Source organism: Ranitomeya imitator, chromosome 6, assembly GCF_032444005.1.
Source record: "Ranitomeya imitator isolate aRanImi1 chromosome 6, aRanImi1.pri, whole genome shotgun sequence".
NCBI lineage: Eukaryota > Metazoa > Chordata > Amphibia > Anura > Dendrobatidae > Ranitomeya > Ranitomeya imitator.
The window spans coordinates 91,441,532-91,461,531 of NC_091287.1; the positions used below are offsets into that span (position 1 = coordinate 91,441,532).

At 40.8% G+C, this 20,000-nt stretch overlaps 2 protein-coding genes across 2 annotated transcripts; both read right to left on the reverse strand.

Moving 5' to 3' along the window:
- Nucleotides 1-1,051: 1,051 nt before the first annotated feature.
- HOXA10 (homeobox A10) lies at nucleotides 1,052-4,279 on the reverse strand. The gene is made up of 2 exons (XM_069729912.1): nucleotides 3,373-4,279; nucleotides 1,052-2,134 (listed from the first exon to the last, which is right to left on the reverse strand). Exons 1-2 carry the CDS (start codon nucleotides 4,157-4,159, stop codon nucleotides 1,860-1,862), a joined length of 1,062 nt encoding a protein of 353 aa, XP_069586013.1. The 5' UTR covers nucleotides 4,160-4,279; the 3' UTR covers nucleotides 1,052-1,859.
- A 6,421-nt stretch (nucleotides 4,280-10,700) lies between these two features.
- HOXA11 (homeobox A11) lies at nucleotides 10,701-14,568 on the reverse strand. Its single transcript, XM_069732459.1, has 2 exons — nucleotides 13,858-14,568; nucleotides 10,701-12,074 (listed from the first exon to the last, which is right to left on the reverse strand). Exons 1-2 carry the CDS (start codon nucleotides 14,504-14,506, stop codon nucleotides 11,842-11,844), a joined length of 882 nt encoding a protein of 293 aa, XP_069588560.1. The 5' UTR covers nucleotides 14,507-14,568; the 3' UTR covers nucleotides 10,701-11,841.
- Nucleotides 14,569-20,000: the final 5,432 nt, after the last annotated feature.

Here is a 20,000-nt window from a genome sequence, read left to right on the forward strand (position 1 = left end):
GCAGTTCCTTGTTGTCGAGAGAAAGGTGGAGCCCCAACAACATGAAACTACCTAAATCACACTCCAGTTGTGTTCTAAAATCTTATGATTGGCGACCTCCAAGCTTCTAGAAGAGGGTCCGCTATAAAGAAGAAATCACAGTCACACTGGAAAATTGGCGCAAGATGGTGCAGTCACTCATATTAGATTAGCAATACAAAAAAAAATCATAAAATTAATAAAATCGTGATATTGAGACCACAATTGGAAATAACAGAACATGGGATTAAACTATGAAAATAGATGTATGTGTATGCGAATGCGTGTGTGTGTTGTGTTTGTGTGTGGTGTGTGAGTGTGTGTGTGTGTGTGTGGTGTGAGTGTGTGTGAGAGTGTGTGTGAGTGAATGTGTGTGTGTGTGTGTGTGTGTGTGTGAGTGTGTGTGTGTGTGAGAGAGAGAGTGTGTGTGTGTGTGTGTGTGTGTGTGTGTGTGTGTGTGTGTGTGTGTGTGTGTGTGTGTGTGTGTGTGTGTGTGTGTGTGTGTGTGTGTGTGTGTCTTTGGCGCTAATCAAGTATTAAATGCAATTATGTTCTATATATTGCATAGGGGACACACAACATGCGCCAAACAATACGCATTGCGCACAGATTGCGCTTGGCCTCACCTTGGACTTTCCTCAATGTCACTCTGGTCCACTGCTATGTTATTCCGGATGGAAAAGAAATAACTTCTTGCGTTTCAGGTTAAATAAACCCAGCCCCATGTCCTCCTGTGTTAGCTGCTTCCTCTGCCTAAGCTGCTCCTTGCTGTACTGAAAGCTCTGCTCTACTCTGCAACAATCCAGATATACTATCAAGTCATAAAAGCGAACAAAAGCCGACAAAGCTTCCAGCACCATTGCTATATAGCTCAACAAATTACGACTGTCTAGGTAATATTTAAATGGATTCCTATACCAATTGTAGGGGATTGGGGGGGGGGGGGGTGTTAGGCAACTTCTGCTGTTGTAAAAGTTCTTGAGAGGATAAAATAAAATGTAAACAGCCACAGAATTAGAGGAAGAAAATTAACAAGGATTCATTTTCTTTTATTTGATTCTTCATTGAAAACATATAACATGGCCTGATCGCACGCAGCAGCATATGTTCTGGTTAATAATGGTCATGTGTCCATGGATCAAGAAGAAACATTGGCCTTTAATAATAATAAACATTTACACATATTTGAATTTATAAAGTTCATCTTCTGTACTTACTTAAAGCATGTAAATTCACAGTATATCTGAGGAATGAGAAGTTCCCCCTTTTCAAGACTTCTGTTGTGTATTGACAGTACACAAGGAAGGAGAACCCACTAAGAATGGACCATGTGCTTTTCTGGTGCTGCTAAACGTAACCTCTTACTACACAGACAAGACTACATTCAAGAATCATCCGAGTCCTGCAAGTGCCCTCATGGGTCTTTATGACCTTATTGAGGAATGACATAGTCCCTTCTTCCTGGAGAAATAAGGAACATTTCATTCTACCCAATAAAATGTGAAAACCGGTGTTTTAGTGCCTCATCCACTTTTTCCTTGAACAACATCAAATGCAATGCCGGATGCAAGACAAAGGGAGGAACAAGACTGTAAATATACAACTTATAAATGCGGAGCCGCCATAGTAAAAAAAAAATCTCAGTCTAACAAAAAAATAAAATAAAAAAATAACAATAATTATTATTATAATAAAAAAAAGCTCTTAAGACGTGTGCAAGTATGGCTTTAACCCAGAAGGCTGGGTGGATGATGGACATACTGGTCATAATGTACAGCTCTGGCAATCCATATAGGTGACTGTGGAAGGAGAAAAGTACTGGCTCTCCATGAAGGAGCTCATCAGGAGAAGTTGAAGTTGGCTGTGAGCTCCCGAATTCGGTTTTCCCGATTCATTTTCTTGAGCTTCATCCTGCGGTTCTGGAACCAGATCTTGACCTGCCTGTCTGAGAGGTGCACGCTGCGGCTGATCTCTAGGCGACGCTCTCGAGTCAGGTACATGTTGAACAGAAACTCCTTCTCCAGCTCCAGGGTCTGGTGCTTGGTGTAGGGGCATCTCTTCTTCCTGCCGCTCTTAGCTGTTAACCAGTTGGCACCATTGTCACCTTTCGAGTTGCCTGAACCAACAAAAATAAAATGAAAAATAAATAAATAAATAAATAAAAATATTTTTCAAGATTATAATTGTGATTTCCTTATATTCTTCTTTTTTTTTTAATCTATTTATTATTATTATTATTTATTTACTAAATTTACATGTACAGTTTTTCTATGTTATTACAGGGGATTTTAAAATTACAATTGCTTTGCTAATATCATGCAATTAGTATAGGTAACAGCATTTGCAAATCCAGTATGATTATTCGTTTTGTTTGATATTACACGTACTTATACTAGTTTGTCTTAATTGGTTTAAATCAATCTATCAATCTATCAATCTATCTATCTATCTATCTATCTATCTATCTATCTATCTATCTATCTATCCATTCCATATCTATCTATCTATCTATTTATCTATCTATCCATTCCATATCTATCTATCTATCCATTCCATATCTATCTATCTATCTATCTATCTATCTATCTATCTATCTATCTATCTATCTATCTATCTATCTATCTGTCCATTCCATATCTATCTATCTTGTATCTATCCATCTATCACTCATCAATTTGATACTTTAAATATAACTAATAATGGAATTATTGGGGGGTAAATAATTATTAAGAAGAAAGAGTTGATGCATAGAAAGTTATATGTAACTTTCTATGCATCATCTCTTTCTTCTTAATAATTATTTACCCCCTATAATTCCATCATTTGCGACCCTGATAGTTGGAATACTCAGTGAAGTAGTGGTCCCCCTGCAATTTGATACTTTAAATATAACTTTCTATGCATCATCTCTTTCTTCTTAGTAATGATTTACCCCCCATAATTCCACCGTTTGCGACCCTGATAGTTGGAATACACAGTGCAGTAGTGGTCCCCCTGCTAGAATGCAGCCCCCAGGCCACGGGCAGTGTGCTATGTGAGCAGAAGGCAGCCCCCCACATTTAGTGATCATCACACATGTAACCTGGGCTCTTTACTGTCATATTTTGCAATGTTCTGGCGCCTGTAATGGGCCCTATAAATAGTGCTATTTTATGGGGGCTTCCTGCTTCCTCCAGGACAAAGCACAGAGGAGCAGCATGTGGTGTAAAGTTGAGAATGGACATGATGTTTATGACAGACTCACGCCCAATTCTTACATAGTTCAAAGGCTGATAATAGAGGGAGCTTCCTCCGGTGCCCTTTGTGGTGGGCTCGCACAGTGAGTGTGCACAGTGAGTGTGAGTGGGCGCTCACCTCCGGGGTCTTTCTCTGGGGAGTGCTTGCTGCAGTCAGAAGGAGCCGGAGAGGAGTCCTCGGCCCCGGATGAAGACGTGTGCGCCCCCTCCTCTGCCCCGGGCAGCCTGGCACAGGGCGGCTCCTCGCTGTCCTTCCTGCCGAGCTCTGCGGACATGGATGACAAGGATGGAGGCGGCTCAAACCGAACTTGGGGCTGTGGAGCGAAGTGGGGAGCAGCAATGTGCGCAGCGCTATAGCCCTTGGAGGAGCCATAAGCCTGGGACAGGCGGAAGTACCCTGGCACTGGAACAGGGCTGCTATTGTGAGCAGGGCTGCTGCCAGAGCTAACCCTCGGAAAGGTGGACAAGTCAGTGGGAGAAGAGGTCTTAGGACATTTGTCCGAGTCATAGAGGCAATAGGAATTCTCCTCCTTAATGTTCTGGGTGAAGGAGCAAGAGGTGGCAGCCTGGCTCTCAGAGGGCTCCACTCTGCAGGACCTGGAGGCTTCCAGCCAGGCGTCCATCCCTGGAGCATAGCCTGGAGATGTGGCCACTGTGGGGGGGACACCTTCATTTCTTTTGCTCAAAACGGGGAAAAGTCCACAGCTCTGCAGCCCATAAGACACCTCGGAAGTGGTCTGTGGCAGGTAGACCCCTGTGCTTTGGTAGTAGCCCCCAGCTTCTGCCCCTCTGCCAGCACTGATTAAGGAGTCCACCAGGAAGGAGTTCGCAGTCGGGTTCTCCGAGCATGACATTGTTGTGGGGTAATTTGGCGAAGAGAGCAGATATTCCTTTCTGGCTGACATTTCTTGTGCAAAACATGCTGAATATGATTAGAGATAGCCCTGCACCACTGCAAATGCATGCAGCCAATGGCAGCCCAGGCCCAGCCAGCGACCCCTCCCAGATCACTTTCGTATGCAAAGGTTCATCTGAGCTCGACCCCAACATATATATATATATATATATATATATATATATATATATATATATATATATATATATATATATATATATATATATATATATATATACATAGTAAGATATTAATAGCAACTTCCCTACGACGTATTTAAACAATTTGCACCTTTGCTACACCAACATACAAGATGATTTATTTAAAATAATAATGTATATGAACTTTTTTATTTCCTACCAGCCTCTTTTCTTTTTTTTTTTTAATCCACTGGCACTGTTTATGTTTTAGGTTCAAGATGACATCATATTATATGGGTTAGTGGTTCACTAAAATTATTTAGTCACTTTTTTTTTTATTTCTATGAAACGATCTGTTTTCATTATATAAATCTAGATGTGATTTGTGCAATGGAAGGAGGATTCGGAATGTAAATATGTGATTTGTTATATTACGATCAGAATTTAGAATGAGAAGTAAAATTATTAAAATAAATAAACAAATATGTAAAATTGCATCGTATACTGAAATAAATCAGATGTGAGGGACATTAGCAACTGTAACAATCGCTGTATTGCTGCACTGAAATATGTTATTTAAATTATACTTTTTCAAAAAGTTGCATGTTATAAGCTGCGAGCATTATTTGTGACTTTTTTTGTGTGCTGCATACAACGTATATAGTGTACAACCAATATATATATATATATATATATATATATATATATATATATATATATATATATATATATATATATATATATATATATATACAACTTATTAATTCAGGTGTCCTGACATCCTTGAGTTATTGAGCAGAATAAAGCTGCGTGTGTGAATAGTTACAGGTCTGTGGTGGTATTTTGTTAATAGTCCTATGTTGTGTTCCATTTATTTATAAAGCTAGAAGGACACATGGAGAAGATTTGATAAAATATTACTGTCTGTAAACCACACTGGTGGGATCGGATGTGGTGTGCAAAGTCAGAGGAATCAGAAGGTTTATTAGTTGATTTAGTATGTAAATCAGTGCAGCATTTGAGCCATCCCCAGAGCACTTACCCTTGGCTTTCAGACGTTGTGTAGACAACACTAGAGCAAGACCCAGGCTGCCTCTACAAGCACAAGGAAAATATCTGCTTCTTAAACTCTGGGCTACATTTTTATTAGCCTCCACTTGTGGCTTTCTTCTGGGAAGGGCATATGAAATGAGCAGAGTTCAGATGTTTCTGTAAGAATGGGAAGCCTAGGGGCCCTCTCCAAGGTCTGTGCACTGCTGGACGCTCACTGCATACAAGAAGCCTCCCCTCCTCACTGCACCCCAGTAAAACACTTTACTTCTCCTTGTAAAATCTTTTTCTATAATAGCAATGAAACCACCTATTATATATGCATGCAGCCTCCTTCAGTGCACACTCAGCATTGTTAGAAAACATGGAATTCATAGATCATCTGTACTCTGTACAAAAAAAAAAAACCCTACAGGGATCATGGACAGTGCAACAATACATTGCACAAAAATAACAATTACAACTTGCTGTTTAAGTCTTTATGTAAAAGGTTTGATATCAACCACAACAACAGCAATAATAATATCCTTAGCAGCTGTAGAGATAGTTTAAAAATAAAGGACAATATTCTCAAAAGTATTAATAGTTGCAGATTATTCAAGTACAACTTATTAGTTATATGTGTATTTATTTATGTAGTAATTCATAGTATCCTAGGATACTGTTGTTGTGGAAAAACTATATAATAAATAAAGTAAACAGTAAGAAATAAGTAATGATAATTGTTAATTTAAAGAAACATAAATAATTCTACATTCTACATTAAGTTCTAATAGTGGAACAGCACTAGCACTCGAACTGAAGATGCATGCCAGCTACATGTTTCAATATTTTTCTTATAGTTGTTTTCTAAAAGAATAAAAATAACATAGAATTTGTGCCCAATTGAAAAACAAAAAATGAGATTATTTGATGAGAAACACCAACCAAGAGGCATTGTCACATGATGTCTCAATGGCCATGTTCAATAGTAAGTCTCATGACTGGTGTGTTGTGTTGTTGTGTGGATGGGCAGCTGCCTGACACAATTATTATTATTATCATTCATGACTTGTGTGATAGTATGATGGAATATCATACAGGGATTTACGTGGATATGGAAGATTGGATGAGTGCACTCGTGTTTGTGCAGAGAGCTGTGGATGCCTTTTATAGTCAGGCACACGTCTAGTTCATGAAGTTTAATAGCCGAATGCTGTGCGGGATCCATTCTTTACTTTAATCACCAACAAAAGCAAGGCAAATAGTAAACTAAGCATCATCAAGCTCAGTCAAGTAAGACTAATACAACACATTTAAATCTTAACTATAAACGATAAATGGTCAGTTCGGAGCTTAAAGGAGGTAAAAAAAAGCTGCTTTGTGCCAAACTACTTTTTAAATACCGACTGGAATCTCCTCTCAAAAGGAAATAGGTCTTATGTAAATGGAGATTCCCCCCTAGCAGTGGCGGGAGAGAAGCCTGGTGATCACAATAGGGCAGAATGGACTATGGGGGGGGGGGGGGGGGGGCAACTCTGCCTAGACATAGCCAACGATACAAAACAAATCATCTGTAAATAATATATATATATATATATATATATATATATATATATATATACATATATATATATATATACATATATATATATATATATATATATATATATTCTCTAAAGAGAATTAATAAAACTCAAAGCAAACAAAGCAAACAAGCTATAAGCAATAGAGCACGCAATCAAACTACATAAACATGTGTCTGATTGAGATATATATATATATATATATATATATATATATATATATTTGAATTATTTATATAAATATATCTATATATCACATCACATGCACTATCCATATGCCACATTTTATACGATAGGCTTCCTGGCCTGTAAGTTGCCTTTGTTCTAATTTTCTTATTTGACAACTGTAAACTGTCAGGAATGTGTGCGGTTGCCAAATACTTTTATTTTCCTCTGGACCGGATCCAAGGTGGTGCTTGGAATCAGATGTAGGGCTCTGTGGTGCCAAGTGTAGTGACAAATACCTCCTACAAGGAAAAATATCCTAATCTATACCCCACTACAGAAAAACAATATCCCTATTGCCACAAAATAACTACATCAGAAAGTATCTATCCAGCTATTTTTCCATCTATCAATAAGCAGAAAAATAGAGAGATAGATAATTAGATAGATGATGATATAGATAGATAAATAGATAATTAGATAGATGATGAGATAGATAGATAGATAGATACATAGATAATTAGAGATAGACAGATAGATAGATAGATAGATAGATAGATAGATAGATAGATAGATAACTAGAGACAGACAGATAGATAGATAGATAGATAGATAGATAGATAGATAGATAGATAGATAACTAGAGACAGACAGATAGATAGATAGATAGATAGATAGATAGATAGATAAATAGATAGATAGATAATTAGAGATAGACAGATAGATAGATAGATAGATAGATAGATAGATAGATAATTAGAGACAGACAGATAGATAGATAGATAGATAGATAGATAGATAGAGATAATTAGAGATAGATAGATAATTAGAGATAGAAAGATAGATAGATAGATAGATAGAGATAATTAGAGATAGATAGATAATTAGAGATAGATAGATATAATTAAAGATAGATAGATAGATAGATAGATAGATAGATAGATAATATTAGATATCACAACATTGACCATGTGTTAGTCGATGTTTCATGCCTGGTATGCTTCTTTGATTATTAAACAATGAAATGTTGTATGTATTATTGATGAGTTATGAAGGATACACGTGTTGTCTCCTTCATTTGCAAATGATATTCAATGGAAATATTATACTTTATTATTTTTTAGCAGTTTCAATTGCATAAATATCAAATAAAATGAAACATTTTAGTGGGGACAAAATGAAACTTTCTGATTTCATACACTAGGCTGCACTGATTTGGAATACATGGACTTGGAGATTGAGGTAATAGCCCCACAGTGTGCACCATGCAGCTTTGAGGTTGTAGAAATAAATACTGTGTACCCTCAATATAAGTATGCATCAATGTAAGGTGGCCACTTATAAAGTTTATAGTTACATGTCCAATGTATAGCAGCGTAATACAATGTCGCCTTGGGGGGCAGTTTAAATGCTATCAACACACATATTCCTCTATAATATTTGCCATTAATTATGCTACTGCATTTGTTTTTAATATTTCATAGAGTTTGAGAGAATACTGGTCATGTAGTTATTGGCTCTTTTACAATATTTATACATTCTTTTGGATCAACTTTAAAGAAATACTTAATCCTAACCTCTGTGTGTTCTCCGCAGTCCAGAATGTTATCAAGAAATGTAATCACTAGGAGATTGTCATAACAGTGAATGGCGTGAAGTATGCAAGGAAGCATCACACATGATATTCCCCTAACATGGCTGGAAATTATTTAGAAAGTAAACATGAGAAATCTGAGAAACTTTTATTAACTATTTACAGCTTAGGCCAAATGCTGATGTAGGATTACTTCCCAAACCTGCTGATACATAAATGTGATGTTAAAGCATTGTGAAATACATCACTTGGGCTTGCAGATTATTGGAAATGTGAAAAATGAAAAGTGGGTTGTTCACCTAGATATTTAGTTATTTATATAACTACCAACTCAACAAGTTATCTTTTATCTATTATCTATCTATCTATTATCTATCTTTCTTTATATCTATCTACACATACATATATATATATATAATATATATACATATATATTAATTCCAGCCACAATATATACAGTTACTGGAATGTGTGTGTGTCTATATATATATGTATGCATGTATATATATATATATATATATATATATATATATATATATATATATATATATATACACACACACATATATTTATATATATATACACACACACACACAAACATGTCTCAATTAAGCTTATCGTGAATTTCAATGCCCACCCCATAACTCAATGTCTTACCATATCTTCCTCATCACAATAATTATATTTTTCAGAATGTGGAATTTTGTCTGCATTTCCCAAACAAGCAGCTTGTTTTAATCAACTAGTGGCTGGCAGACTTTTCTCCTAAAGACACACAAAATAAAGAGTCTCCTCGCTTGATAAGCAAAGAACAAAAGGCCAATGCCTTAGTATTGGCTTTCCTCAGCACAGCGGCTTTGACATTGATCGGCGCAGCGCCATCTGGTGGCCACTCAGTGGCTTTACAGAAGGTTTGCTGTTTTCTAATAAAGGCATGCACAGTACAATGTCCATTGAAGCAACTGTTGGATAGCACTGATATTACTATTTTCTGAGAAATGGCTGCTTATCCTGTGTTTAGTTTACAGCCTCACATTCCAAATATGCAAATCACAAATCACAGACAAGTTTTATTACCAAATTACCTTAGCAACAGTGAGCATGTTCTTTTATTGGGTCAGACCAAAGACTGGAGGATATACTGCAGGCCTCTAGGGTCTGGAGCATTTGTAAGAGAAGCTAGTTAATATTTAACCCAAAAAGGAAATATCCTGTAAACGTCTCATTGACATTCCTCTTGCTATCTCTTTTCTGCATTATCACTCACACTTCTTATTTTAGAATGATGTTGATGTTTGTAGCCCTCCTTGAATCTCCCATACAAAATAATAAAAGAAAAAAAGACTGTATAAATAGAGGTATGCGTCATGGTGAGCAATGTTTGACATTTATCTTTTAGTAAAATATAAACACCAAAGAATTCTGTAAACAATAGGGAGACCACAGAATGGTAGACATTCCTCTCAAGGTTATGTGTGATGTCCAACAATAGCTCTAGAGAAGTTCAAAGTTAAAAAGCGACTAGAAAATAATGACTAGAGGGGGGAAATCCAATATAATATGAACATTAAAAAAAAATATATAAAATAATACAAAATTCCTTGTCTGTAGTCCACTAACTGACCTAAGTAGCATCATAGTAGCTAGTAACCAGTTGAACCCAAGTCACTCAGGTAATACACCAGATATATAGTTTTAAAACTTGCATTACCCAAACAAGACCCCTATAATGGATTATGTCACCACAAGCATCATGGATGAGACAAGGGATCCATCTCCCAATCAATAGTTCTCAATCAGTGACCTTCTTCTTGCTGAGGCTGCACAATCAGCTGCATTTACTGGGTCAATCTAATGAGGGTGAGCAAAATTCTAATATTGTATTTAATCTGCAGCATATCAATCATGCATTGCAGGTGCAATCTGAAATCTCAGTAAAAATAAAAAAGCCAACACAAATGAAACAATTCAACCAGATTTATTTGACTTGTGCGCTCTCTTGCTGTGAACATGCAACCCACTAAGATCTGCATCGAACAAACGCTATATACATATAAAATATGCATCTGGGAAGAAACAGTGACATATAGAGACCTCTGTGCCAAAGATTTTCATTCACCCCCCCTCCCCTTCCCCAGTAAACTTCATAAATGCTGAAGAAGTGACAGAACCAACATTAAACAAGTAATCTGTAGCAAAATGTAAAAAAATCACAAGAACAGATGTGTAAAAAGGCGTCTCAACCAAATACCAAATGACATTTATTTACAATTTCTTTTTTTTTTTTTAGTAAAACATATGAAGCATACATTCAAACGGATAAAGTACAAATAGATTATCGTGTCCCATAAACTCATATATCATTTCAAATATAATCACTTTGAATAACTTTGGTTCCTTTAGGTCTTATATATATTTATATATTTAAATGAGATTTAATCTGACATAAACTATTGCCTGGTCACATCAATTTCAGAGTAAAATAATTCATCTGGCTGTATTTGGTATGAAGGAGGGTAGGAGATGCTATGCAGATTATTGATTATTTCCTCTCTGCGGTGGCTTCATCATTGTCTTGGCTGCTCATTTCATCAGGTTCATTACTATAGATAGAAGTTGTCTGATTTGTATCTGTGGCTTTGCACAGAACAGTCACAGACAGGGATTGATATTAGCAATCAAAGTGCATGTCTCATAGACCACATATGTAAACTGATCAATAAGGGTAAGAACAGGGGATACAGCAGGTCGCTTTGAAATTAAACTACAGAATACAAGTGACTTTATTTTTTTTCCCAAAAAATTTTCATTTTGTTTAGTGAGAGTATCCGGAGCTGAATGGGCACAGTTTTATATATGAAGAAGAATGCTAACAAATATAAGACTTGTAGATCATCCAAAGGTATTAGGACATCATAAGAACCGAACTGTTAGATCAAATTGGTCCTTTAAATCCGTACCAAATGTTGCTTGTAATAGCCTTTGTCCTGTTTGTGTCATTTGTTCCTTATGCCTGCTGCATCCAAGCACAGGAAATGGAGTCAGTACTACAACTCTCATCCTCGCCGGATCCAGGAGGCATTGCACTCCATAAGTAAGGCTTCTACCTCCTAGAGTTAGGACAGAAATCCACAAACCATAGATCCGGGAAATGCTGGGACTCTCAGTACCGGGGCCCTCATAGCAGAGGGTTGGCGGAGTAGTACTGGAGTCGGTCCCTGTTAATTTTTTTCTCTTTCATCCTCCTATTCTGAAACCAGATCTTGACTTGTCGGTCGGTTAAATTGAGCATTCGTGATAACTGCAGCCTCTTTTCTTTGTTTATATAGACACTGAAGAAAAATTCCCTTTCCAGTTCCCTAATTTGATATTTGGTATAAGGACACCTCTTTTTACGGGTACGTTGGCCACCTGTGGAGCAAAAAATAAAAACTGTATTGTTACAGATGTATCAGAACATCAAATATAATCATCTACAGCATGGCTGAAGCCCGAGGGCTGAGGATCCCTAGTACCGCAGGCAATCTAGGGCACAAAACGCAAGGTACTGACTGTCCATGCGGCAAAATGGTCTGTGGCGTGTGGATAATGTTCAACAGATAGAACTGAATAGATAGATAATTAAAAAATGAAAGCAGCACACCATTTAGGGAAAAGTAGTCAATTTATTTTTATTATTTGGAGGATTTGTCCATGTCTGGAATGTTTGGCACCCGTATTGCTGCATTGTTTGCTGGTGCTGCTTTCAATTAGATTTTTTTAGATAGATAGATAGATAGATAGATAGATAGATAGATAGATAGATAGATAAGAGGGGCGAGTTTATATATGAACCTTATATGTGTGTATATAAACATAATATATATATTTTTTCTAACTGTACACAATAATAGATAGATAGATGATAGATAGATAGATAGATAGATAGATAGATAGATAGATAGATAGATAGATAGATAGATAGATAGAGAGATAGATAGATTATGGATAGATAGATAGATAGATAGATAGATAGATAGATATTGCTAATACTTTTTTAGATACATGAGAGAGAGGGAGGTTCAGATATAAAATTATATTACATGTGTGTATATAAATATATTATATAAATATGTATAATTTTTCTAAATGTGCACAAATAGATAGATAGAAGAGTTTAGATATTAAATTATACTATATGTGTGTATATAAATTATATATATATATTTCTAATTGTATACAATGTATGTATGCATTGATTGATAGATAGATAGATAGATAGATAAACAGATAGACCAGTTTAGATATTAAATTATATGTGTGTATAATAATTATATAAATATATATTATAATTGTATTCAGTAGGTGCATAGATAGATAGATAGATACATAGATATAGCGATAGATAGATAGATAGATAGATAGATAGATAGATAGATAGATAGATAGATAGATAGATAGATTGATAGATAGATATTTAAAGGAATTACAAGTGTTGCTGTAGACCACTGATACATACTACTGTATTCAACTGCATACTTTTTTTTTTCTTAATAACTGGAAACATGAACAAGAAAAATAACAAATACAAAAACAACATTACAAATATATTTGGAAAACTTCCTAAAGTACAATTGAAGGAATCAGCTCTGTGTTACCCCTTCAGCTGAGTTTATCCTGTCACCCACCACCATACTTGGGTCGCCGGCTGGTATTTGGCACCCTGCATTGGGTGCCTGTTGCCCATCGCACATTGTTTAGCGCATGTCCCAGCAACACCTGTGTGTCTAGATTTGCTCCCATTGTGGAGGAGATTCCTGCTGGCAGACCATGATATGAAGCCATGCAGGGTTACTCTGTCATTTTATTGGAGCACATTCTTTACTCACTATATTCTCTACAAACCGACCTCAGAGTTTTAAAAGGGAAAAAAGGGGGAAGGATTGTCTTAAGGCATCTATTGGTCGCTACTATTTCACGGCCAATTTCAGTGCTAAACACGTGATCTTGCCTTTTATAAGAAAGTTTTGTTGAGGGAAATCTAAAGGCCTCCATAAAGCTTATACGCTTATAAAACAGCATATAAAAGTTTAACAGCGCTGCGCTAGATACAGGCGGTGCGACAGGCAGGGCAGGCGGTGCGACAGGCAGGGCAGGCGGTGCGACAGGCAGGGCAGGCGGTGCGACAGGCAGGGCAGGCTGCTCTCATACGTACTGGACACATTGGCTTTGTCCTCATTGTTGCCGGAAGATGAGTGGGAGCTGCTGTGGCTGCTGCTGCTGCTCTCCGTCCTCCTCTCCTTCTCTTCTGCCTCCCTGCAGGGCTCCGAACTTGAAGTTGTCGCAGAGGCTCCTGGCATTTTGTCGCAGTGTTTGTCCACAGAATAATCCGAGGGTTGCTGGCTGTTATTATCCGGGCTGCCATAGGCTGTCTCAAAGAACTGATCAAAGGCTTGTGGTAGCACCCCATTCCTGCCCACGGTGCTGTAGAAATTGGAGGGCACGTTGGCATTTGGGTGGTAGACATTGGAGCTGTTCCCCATGGCGGCGCTGCCCGTGCAGTCCCTGTGCAGAATGTCGTCGGCGGAGTAGCAGTGGGGCAGATTGCTCCTGGGGTGCCACTTAGATGAGGTGTCAATGGCATACTCCCTGAAGGTAACCTCTCTCACTGGCTGCACCTGGGCTAGGTTGGAGGAGTAGGAGTAGGGCATTGGACGAGAAGATGGGGTCTGGGGTAAAAAGGAAGGAAGGCTGGAGAAATCAGGACCCGAGACGTAGTAAGTGCAACTTGGCAAGTACATGTTAGAGGAACAAGGAACACGCTCATCAAAATCCATCATTAGGCTACCTCGGGCTGTCCGCATTAGCCGAGCTTAACATCATTCTCTAATGCAGCTGCCTCTTTGAAGCAGATCCGTGAAGTAGAAATTTGAAGACGTAAGCTGACGTGGAGATCTATCCCCATCCTTAAGCAGGGAGGTGCTGGTCATGTGATCACATGGGGAAATTGACAAGCTGAGACTATGGGCCCTTTTCTTTGTAGCCATCTCAAGGGAAGCAACAGATCGTCACTTGCTCTAGCTTCATAGAGGCATGTAATGTGCAGTGGAACTCAGGCTTTCTACACATCTGCCTCCTCCAGAGCCATGCCGAGGGAGCGCTGAGGATGAGGAAGCACGGAGGCTGGGGGTAGTGAGGCTGGGGAGCAGTGAGATTGAGGAAGCACTGAGGATGAGGAAGCACTGAGGCTGGGGGAGCACTGAGGCTGGGGAGCACTGAGGATGAGGAAGCACTGAGGCTGGGGAGCAGTGAGGCTGGGGAGCACTAAGGATGAGGAAGCACTGAGGATGAGGAAGCACTGAGGCTGGGGAGCACTGAGGATGAGGAAGCACTGTGGCTGGGGAGCACTGAAGCTGGGGGAGCACTGAGGCTGGGGAGCAGTGAGGCTGGGGGAGCACTGAAGCTGGGGGAGTAGTGAGGCTGGGAGAGCACTGAGGCTGGGGGGAGCAGTGAGGCTGGGAGAGCAATGAGGCAGGGGGGGGGGGTTGAGGATGGGAAGCAGTGAGGATGAGGAAGCACTGAGGCTGGGGAGCAGTGAGGCTGGGGAGCAGTGAGGCTGGGGGAGCACTGAGGATAAGAAAGCACTAAGGCTGGGGAGCACTGAGGCTGGGGAGCACTGAGGCTGGGGGAGCACTGAGGCTGAGGAGCAGTGAGGATGAGGAGGCACTGAGGCTGGGGAGCAGTGAGGCTGGGGAGCAGTGAGGCTGGGGGAGCACTGAGGCTGGGGAGCAGTTAGGCTGGGGGAGCACTGAGGCTGGGGAGCAGTGAGGCTGGGGGAGCACTGGGCTGGGGGAGCAGTAAGGATGAGGAAGCACTGAGGCTGGGGAGCAGTGAGGCTGGGGGAGCACTGGGGCTGGGTGAGCAGTAAGGATGAGGAAGCACTGAGGCCCGGGGAGCGTTGAGGCTGTGAGAGCGCTGAGGCTGGGGGAGCACTGAGGCTGGGGAGCAGTGAGGATGAGAAAGCACTGAAGCTGGGAGAACTGAGGCTGGGGAGCAGTGAGGCTGGGGGAGCAGTGAGGCTGGGGGAGCAGTGAGGCTGGGGAGCAGTGAGGCTAGGGAGCAGTGAAGCTGGGGGAGCACTGAGGCTGGGGAGCACTGAGGCTGGGGGAGCACTGACGTTGGGGAGCACTGAGGCTGGGGAGCACTGAGGCTGGGGAGCAGTGAGGCTGGGGAGCAGTGAGGCTGGGGGAGCACTGGGGCTGGGGGAGTAGTAAGGATGAGGAAGCACTGAGGCTGGGGAGCACAGAGGCTGGGGAGCACTGAGGCTGGATGAGCAGTGAGGCTGGGGGAGCATTGAGGCTGGGGGAGCACTGAGGCTGAGGGAGCAGTGAGGTTGGGGGAGCACTGAGGCTGAATGAGCACTGAGGCTGGGGGGGGCACTGAGGCTGAGGAAGCACTGAGGCTGGGGGAGCACTGAGGCAGATGAAGAACTGAGGCTGGGGGAGCACTGAGGCTGAAGGAGCACTGAGGCTTGGGATGCACTGAGGCTGGAGGAGCACTGAGGCTGAGGAAGCAGTGAGGCTGGGGGAGCACTGAGGCTGGGGGAGCACTAAGGCTGAGGAAGCAGTGAGGCTGGGGGAGCACTGAGGCTGAGGGAGCACTAAGGCTGAGGGAGAACTGAGGCTGAGGAAGCACTGAGGCTGGGTAAGCACTGAGGCTGAAGGAGCACTGAGGCTTGGGATGCACTGAGGCTGGGGGAGCACTGAGGCTGAGGAAGCAGTGAGGCTGGGGGAGCACTGAGGCTGGGGGAGCACTGAGGCTGAGGAAGCAGTGAGGCTGGGGGAGCACTGAGGCTGGGGGAGCACTAAGGCTGAGGAAGCAGTGAGGCTGGGGGAGCACTGAGGCTGAGGGAGCACTAAGGCTGAGGGAGAACTGAGGCTGAGGAAGCACTGAGGCTGGGGAAGCACTGAGGCTGGGGAGCACTGAGGCTAGGGGAGCACTGAGGCTGGGGAAGCACTGAGGCTGGGGGAGCACTGAGGCTGGGGGAGCACTGAGGCTGGGGGAGCACTGAGGCTGAGGGAGCACTGAGGCTGGGGGAGCACTGGGGCTGGGGGAGCACTGAGGCTAAGGGAGCACTGAGGCTGGGGGAGCACTGAGGCTGAGGGAGCACTGAGGCTGGGGGAGCACTGAGGCTGAGGGAGCACTGAGGCTGGGGAAGCACTGAAGCTGGGGGATCACTGAGGCTGGGGGAAGCAGTGAGGCTGGGGAACAGTGATTCTGGGGGAGCACTGAGGCTGAGGGAGCACTGAGGATGAGGAAGCACTGAGGCTGGGGAGGCACTGAGGCTGGGGGAGTACTGCGGCTGGGGGAGCAGTAAGGCTGGGGAACAGTGATTCTGGGGGAGTAGTGAGGCTGGGGGAGCAGTAAGGCTGAGTGGGCACGGAGGCTGGGGGAGCAGTAAGGCTGGAGGAGCAGTGATTCTGGGGGAGCACTGAGGCTGGGGGAGCAGTAAGGCTGAGTCTGCACTGGGATTAATTGCGCAAATCACGCCTCCCTTATATTGGTACATATCCAACGCAAAATAAGGTCTTTGTCTCCACCTTTCACTTGGATATTTCTGCATGAACCTTAGATGCATGTGCCACCTAGCACCGGGCAGGCAGGTACATCTGTGCTGTGGCACCCTACTGTATATGAAATCAAATACAATTCCATTTGCTGCTTAGCCTAGTGCTGCCTTGTGAACTGTGGGGGAAAGAATGTGCAGTGCCTCTAAAACAGAAGGCATCATGTCCCCTCCCCCATCCTGACTGCTGCAGACCTGAGTGAAGCTCACTATTTCCTTCCTATGGTCACATCTGATCGGTTTACACTACATTAGACCCTAATACCCCAATCCTCCACACAAAGCCCACAATGCTCGTGGATTATATACATACAGATATGTGTACATGTATTCCAATGTATAAACATTACATTGTCACACGTAGCATCTCAATATACAGATGGCTGCATGAATAGTTAGATGGATCAATGGATGGATGAATGGATGGATGAATGGATAGATAGGTCTCCTTTGACTGTGAAACAAAGGCGCCACCATAGCCAACCCTTGCCCCGCCTCTGAGAAGGAAAACAAATTCTTACACTTGTATTGAGGCTTTTAGGGCTATAATTGAAGTCGGCGCGTCAAGGAGAAGTGAGCGGAGCTGCAGACTGACCTGCGGTTTTATGGCACATTTGGCAGTCAACTTCAGCCTGTGTCACAGCAGCCATGGCCTGGCCGGGGGCTCACAGGAGAACCACCTACATGCAGCCCAGGACCCCCTCTCCACATGTTACATGCAATCACTGGTTACACTGGGTGCCCTCTGGAAGGTTTGTATGATGGTAACCATTGCTATTGTATAGAAAAATGTTTGTGTCTATAGGGCTATAAGATTAAATGTGCAAATACAATCTATTATCTATCTATCTAATATATATCTGTCTATATGTATTTATCTATCTAATATCTATCTATTTTATCTAATATATATATCCATTATCTATATATCTATTTATTTAGCTATCTATCTCATATCTATCTATTTAGCTATCTATCTATCTATCTATCTATCTATCTATCTATCTATCTATCTATCTAATATCTACGTATCATTTATCTATCTATATTTGATCTAGCTAGCTATCTTTTTATCTATCTAATATATATCTGTCTATGTATCTATGTAATATCTATCTATCTATCTATCTATCTATCTATCTATCTATCTATCTATCTATCTATCTATCTATCTATCTATCTACAAGAAAGAAAATTAGAACAGCACAAAGAAAGAGTCTGGGTGCAGAGCCCCCCAGGCAAATACCAAACTTCAATTATAAAAATCCAGAAAAATTGGAGGCAGCACACTGTAGTGAAAATTAGCTATTTAATCATCCCAGAAAGCGACGGTTCGGTCCTAACAGGAGCCTTTCTCAAGCTTGAGAAATATTCCTGTTGGGACCGAAACGTCGCTTTCTGGGCTGATTAAATAGCTAATTTTCACTACAGTGTGCTGCCTCCAATTTTTCTGGATTTGTATCTATCTATCTATCTATCTATCTATCTATCTATCTATCTATCTATCTATCTATCTATCTCCAGTGTGTGATTCTTTGTGCACACTAGCAAATCATAGGAGAATATAGAGGAATGATACCTTCTGACCATGCACCATGTATACGCACCTATTCACCTCCATTTCTTGCAGGATGCATCAGGACAGGCTTTTGCAGATGCTCTAGCGAAAAACCTTAGAAAAATGAGACGTCTTTATGGCGAAAAAAAAAAATAGTTTGTTTTCGTGTATTTGACCTTAACCATAGACCACGGCACTAAATAATGGGCAGTCTGGCCTTGGAGCTGGGTTATGCCTCAGAGCAATAATGCTGCATCTCCTCCTGTGCAGAGATACACAATACATCTCCTTTAAGATGCTTAGGACAAGAATTAATACGAAGGAACACGCAAACTGCAGCTTGAGGTTTTAGTTTCGGGGTCAAATCTGATCCTCGTGATTTTTCTTTGTTTCGCATTATTAGTAAATCCATCACCCGCTGCAGCGACCAAGACTCACAGCCCAGCACAGCAGCTCCACATGTCCTCACAAGTGTCACAAACGTGCCCTCCAAGCTCCACTATGATAGAGCAAGCTCAGAGATCTACAAATGTCTCTTCCCCCCAAAAAAAACATCACAAACTCACATTGCAACAATTGTCACTATATAGTGGTGGTGTTGTTTTGCTGTTGTGTTGATGAGGATGATAATGTTAACAATAAAAAGCAGAAGAATACAAAACATCACAATAGAAAACATAATATAATAATTACGTGCACTTAGAAATTTTGATAGTACAGTTGTATTAAATATAGATGATACGGAAATAATAGAACATTCTAAATAAAAATGGTAAATGTAATTGTTACTATTATTAATAACAATAGTAACAATTATCTATCTATCGTCTTCACATACAATAGAAATAATGATGAAATAGGTGGCACGATAGCACGATATAACACACGAGCACAGACATATGGACGGATTTATATGTGCTACTATACATATACACACGATAGATAGATAGATAGATAGATAGATAGATAGATAGATAGATAGATAGATAATAGATAGATAGATAGATAGATAGATAGATAGATAGATAGATAATAGATAGATAGATAGATAGATAGATAGATAATAGATAGATAAATAAAATGGCTGCACTCTAATGTTAAAAGGTGAGGGGAAAAACGGGTTTTACTCCAAGCTCAAGCGCTTGAAATAAATACTATTTGTTCCCATTCTGTA

Excerpts from the sequence above, each read along its gene's own strand:
- HOXA11 (XM_069732459.1), bottom strand. The coding sequence starts at position 14,506 with ATGCGGACAGCCCGAGGTAGCCTAATGATGGATTTTGATGAGCGTGTT. Across the intron at positions 12,075-13,857 it reads GGACAAAGCCAATGTGTCCA|GTGGCCAACGTACCCGTAAA; the intron begins GTACGTATGAGA and ends TTTGCTCCACAG.
- HOXA10 (XM_069729912.1), bottom strand. The coding sequence starts at position 4,159 with ATGTCAGCCAGAAAGGAATATCTGCTCTCTTCGCCAAATTACCCCACA. Across the intron at positions 2,135-3,372 it reads CCCAGAGAAAGACCCCGGAG|GCAACTCGAAAGGTGACAAT; the intron begins GTGAGCGCCCAC and ends TTGTTGGTTCAG.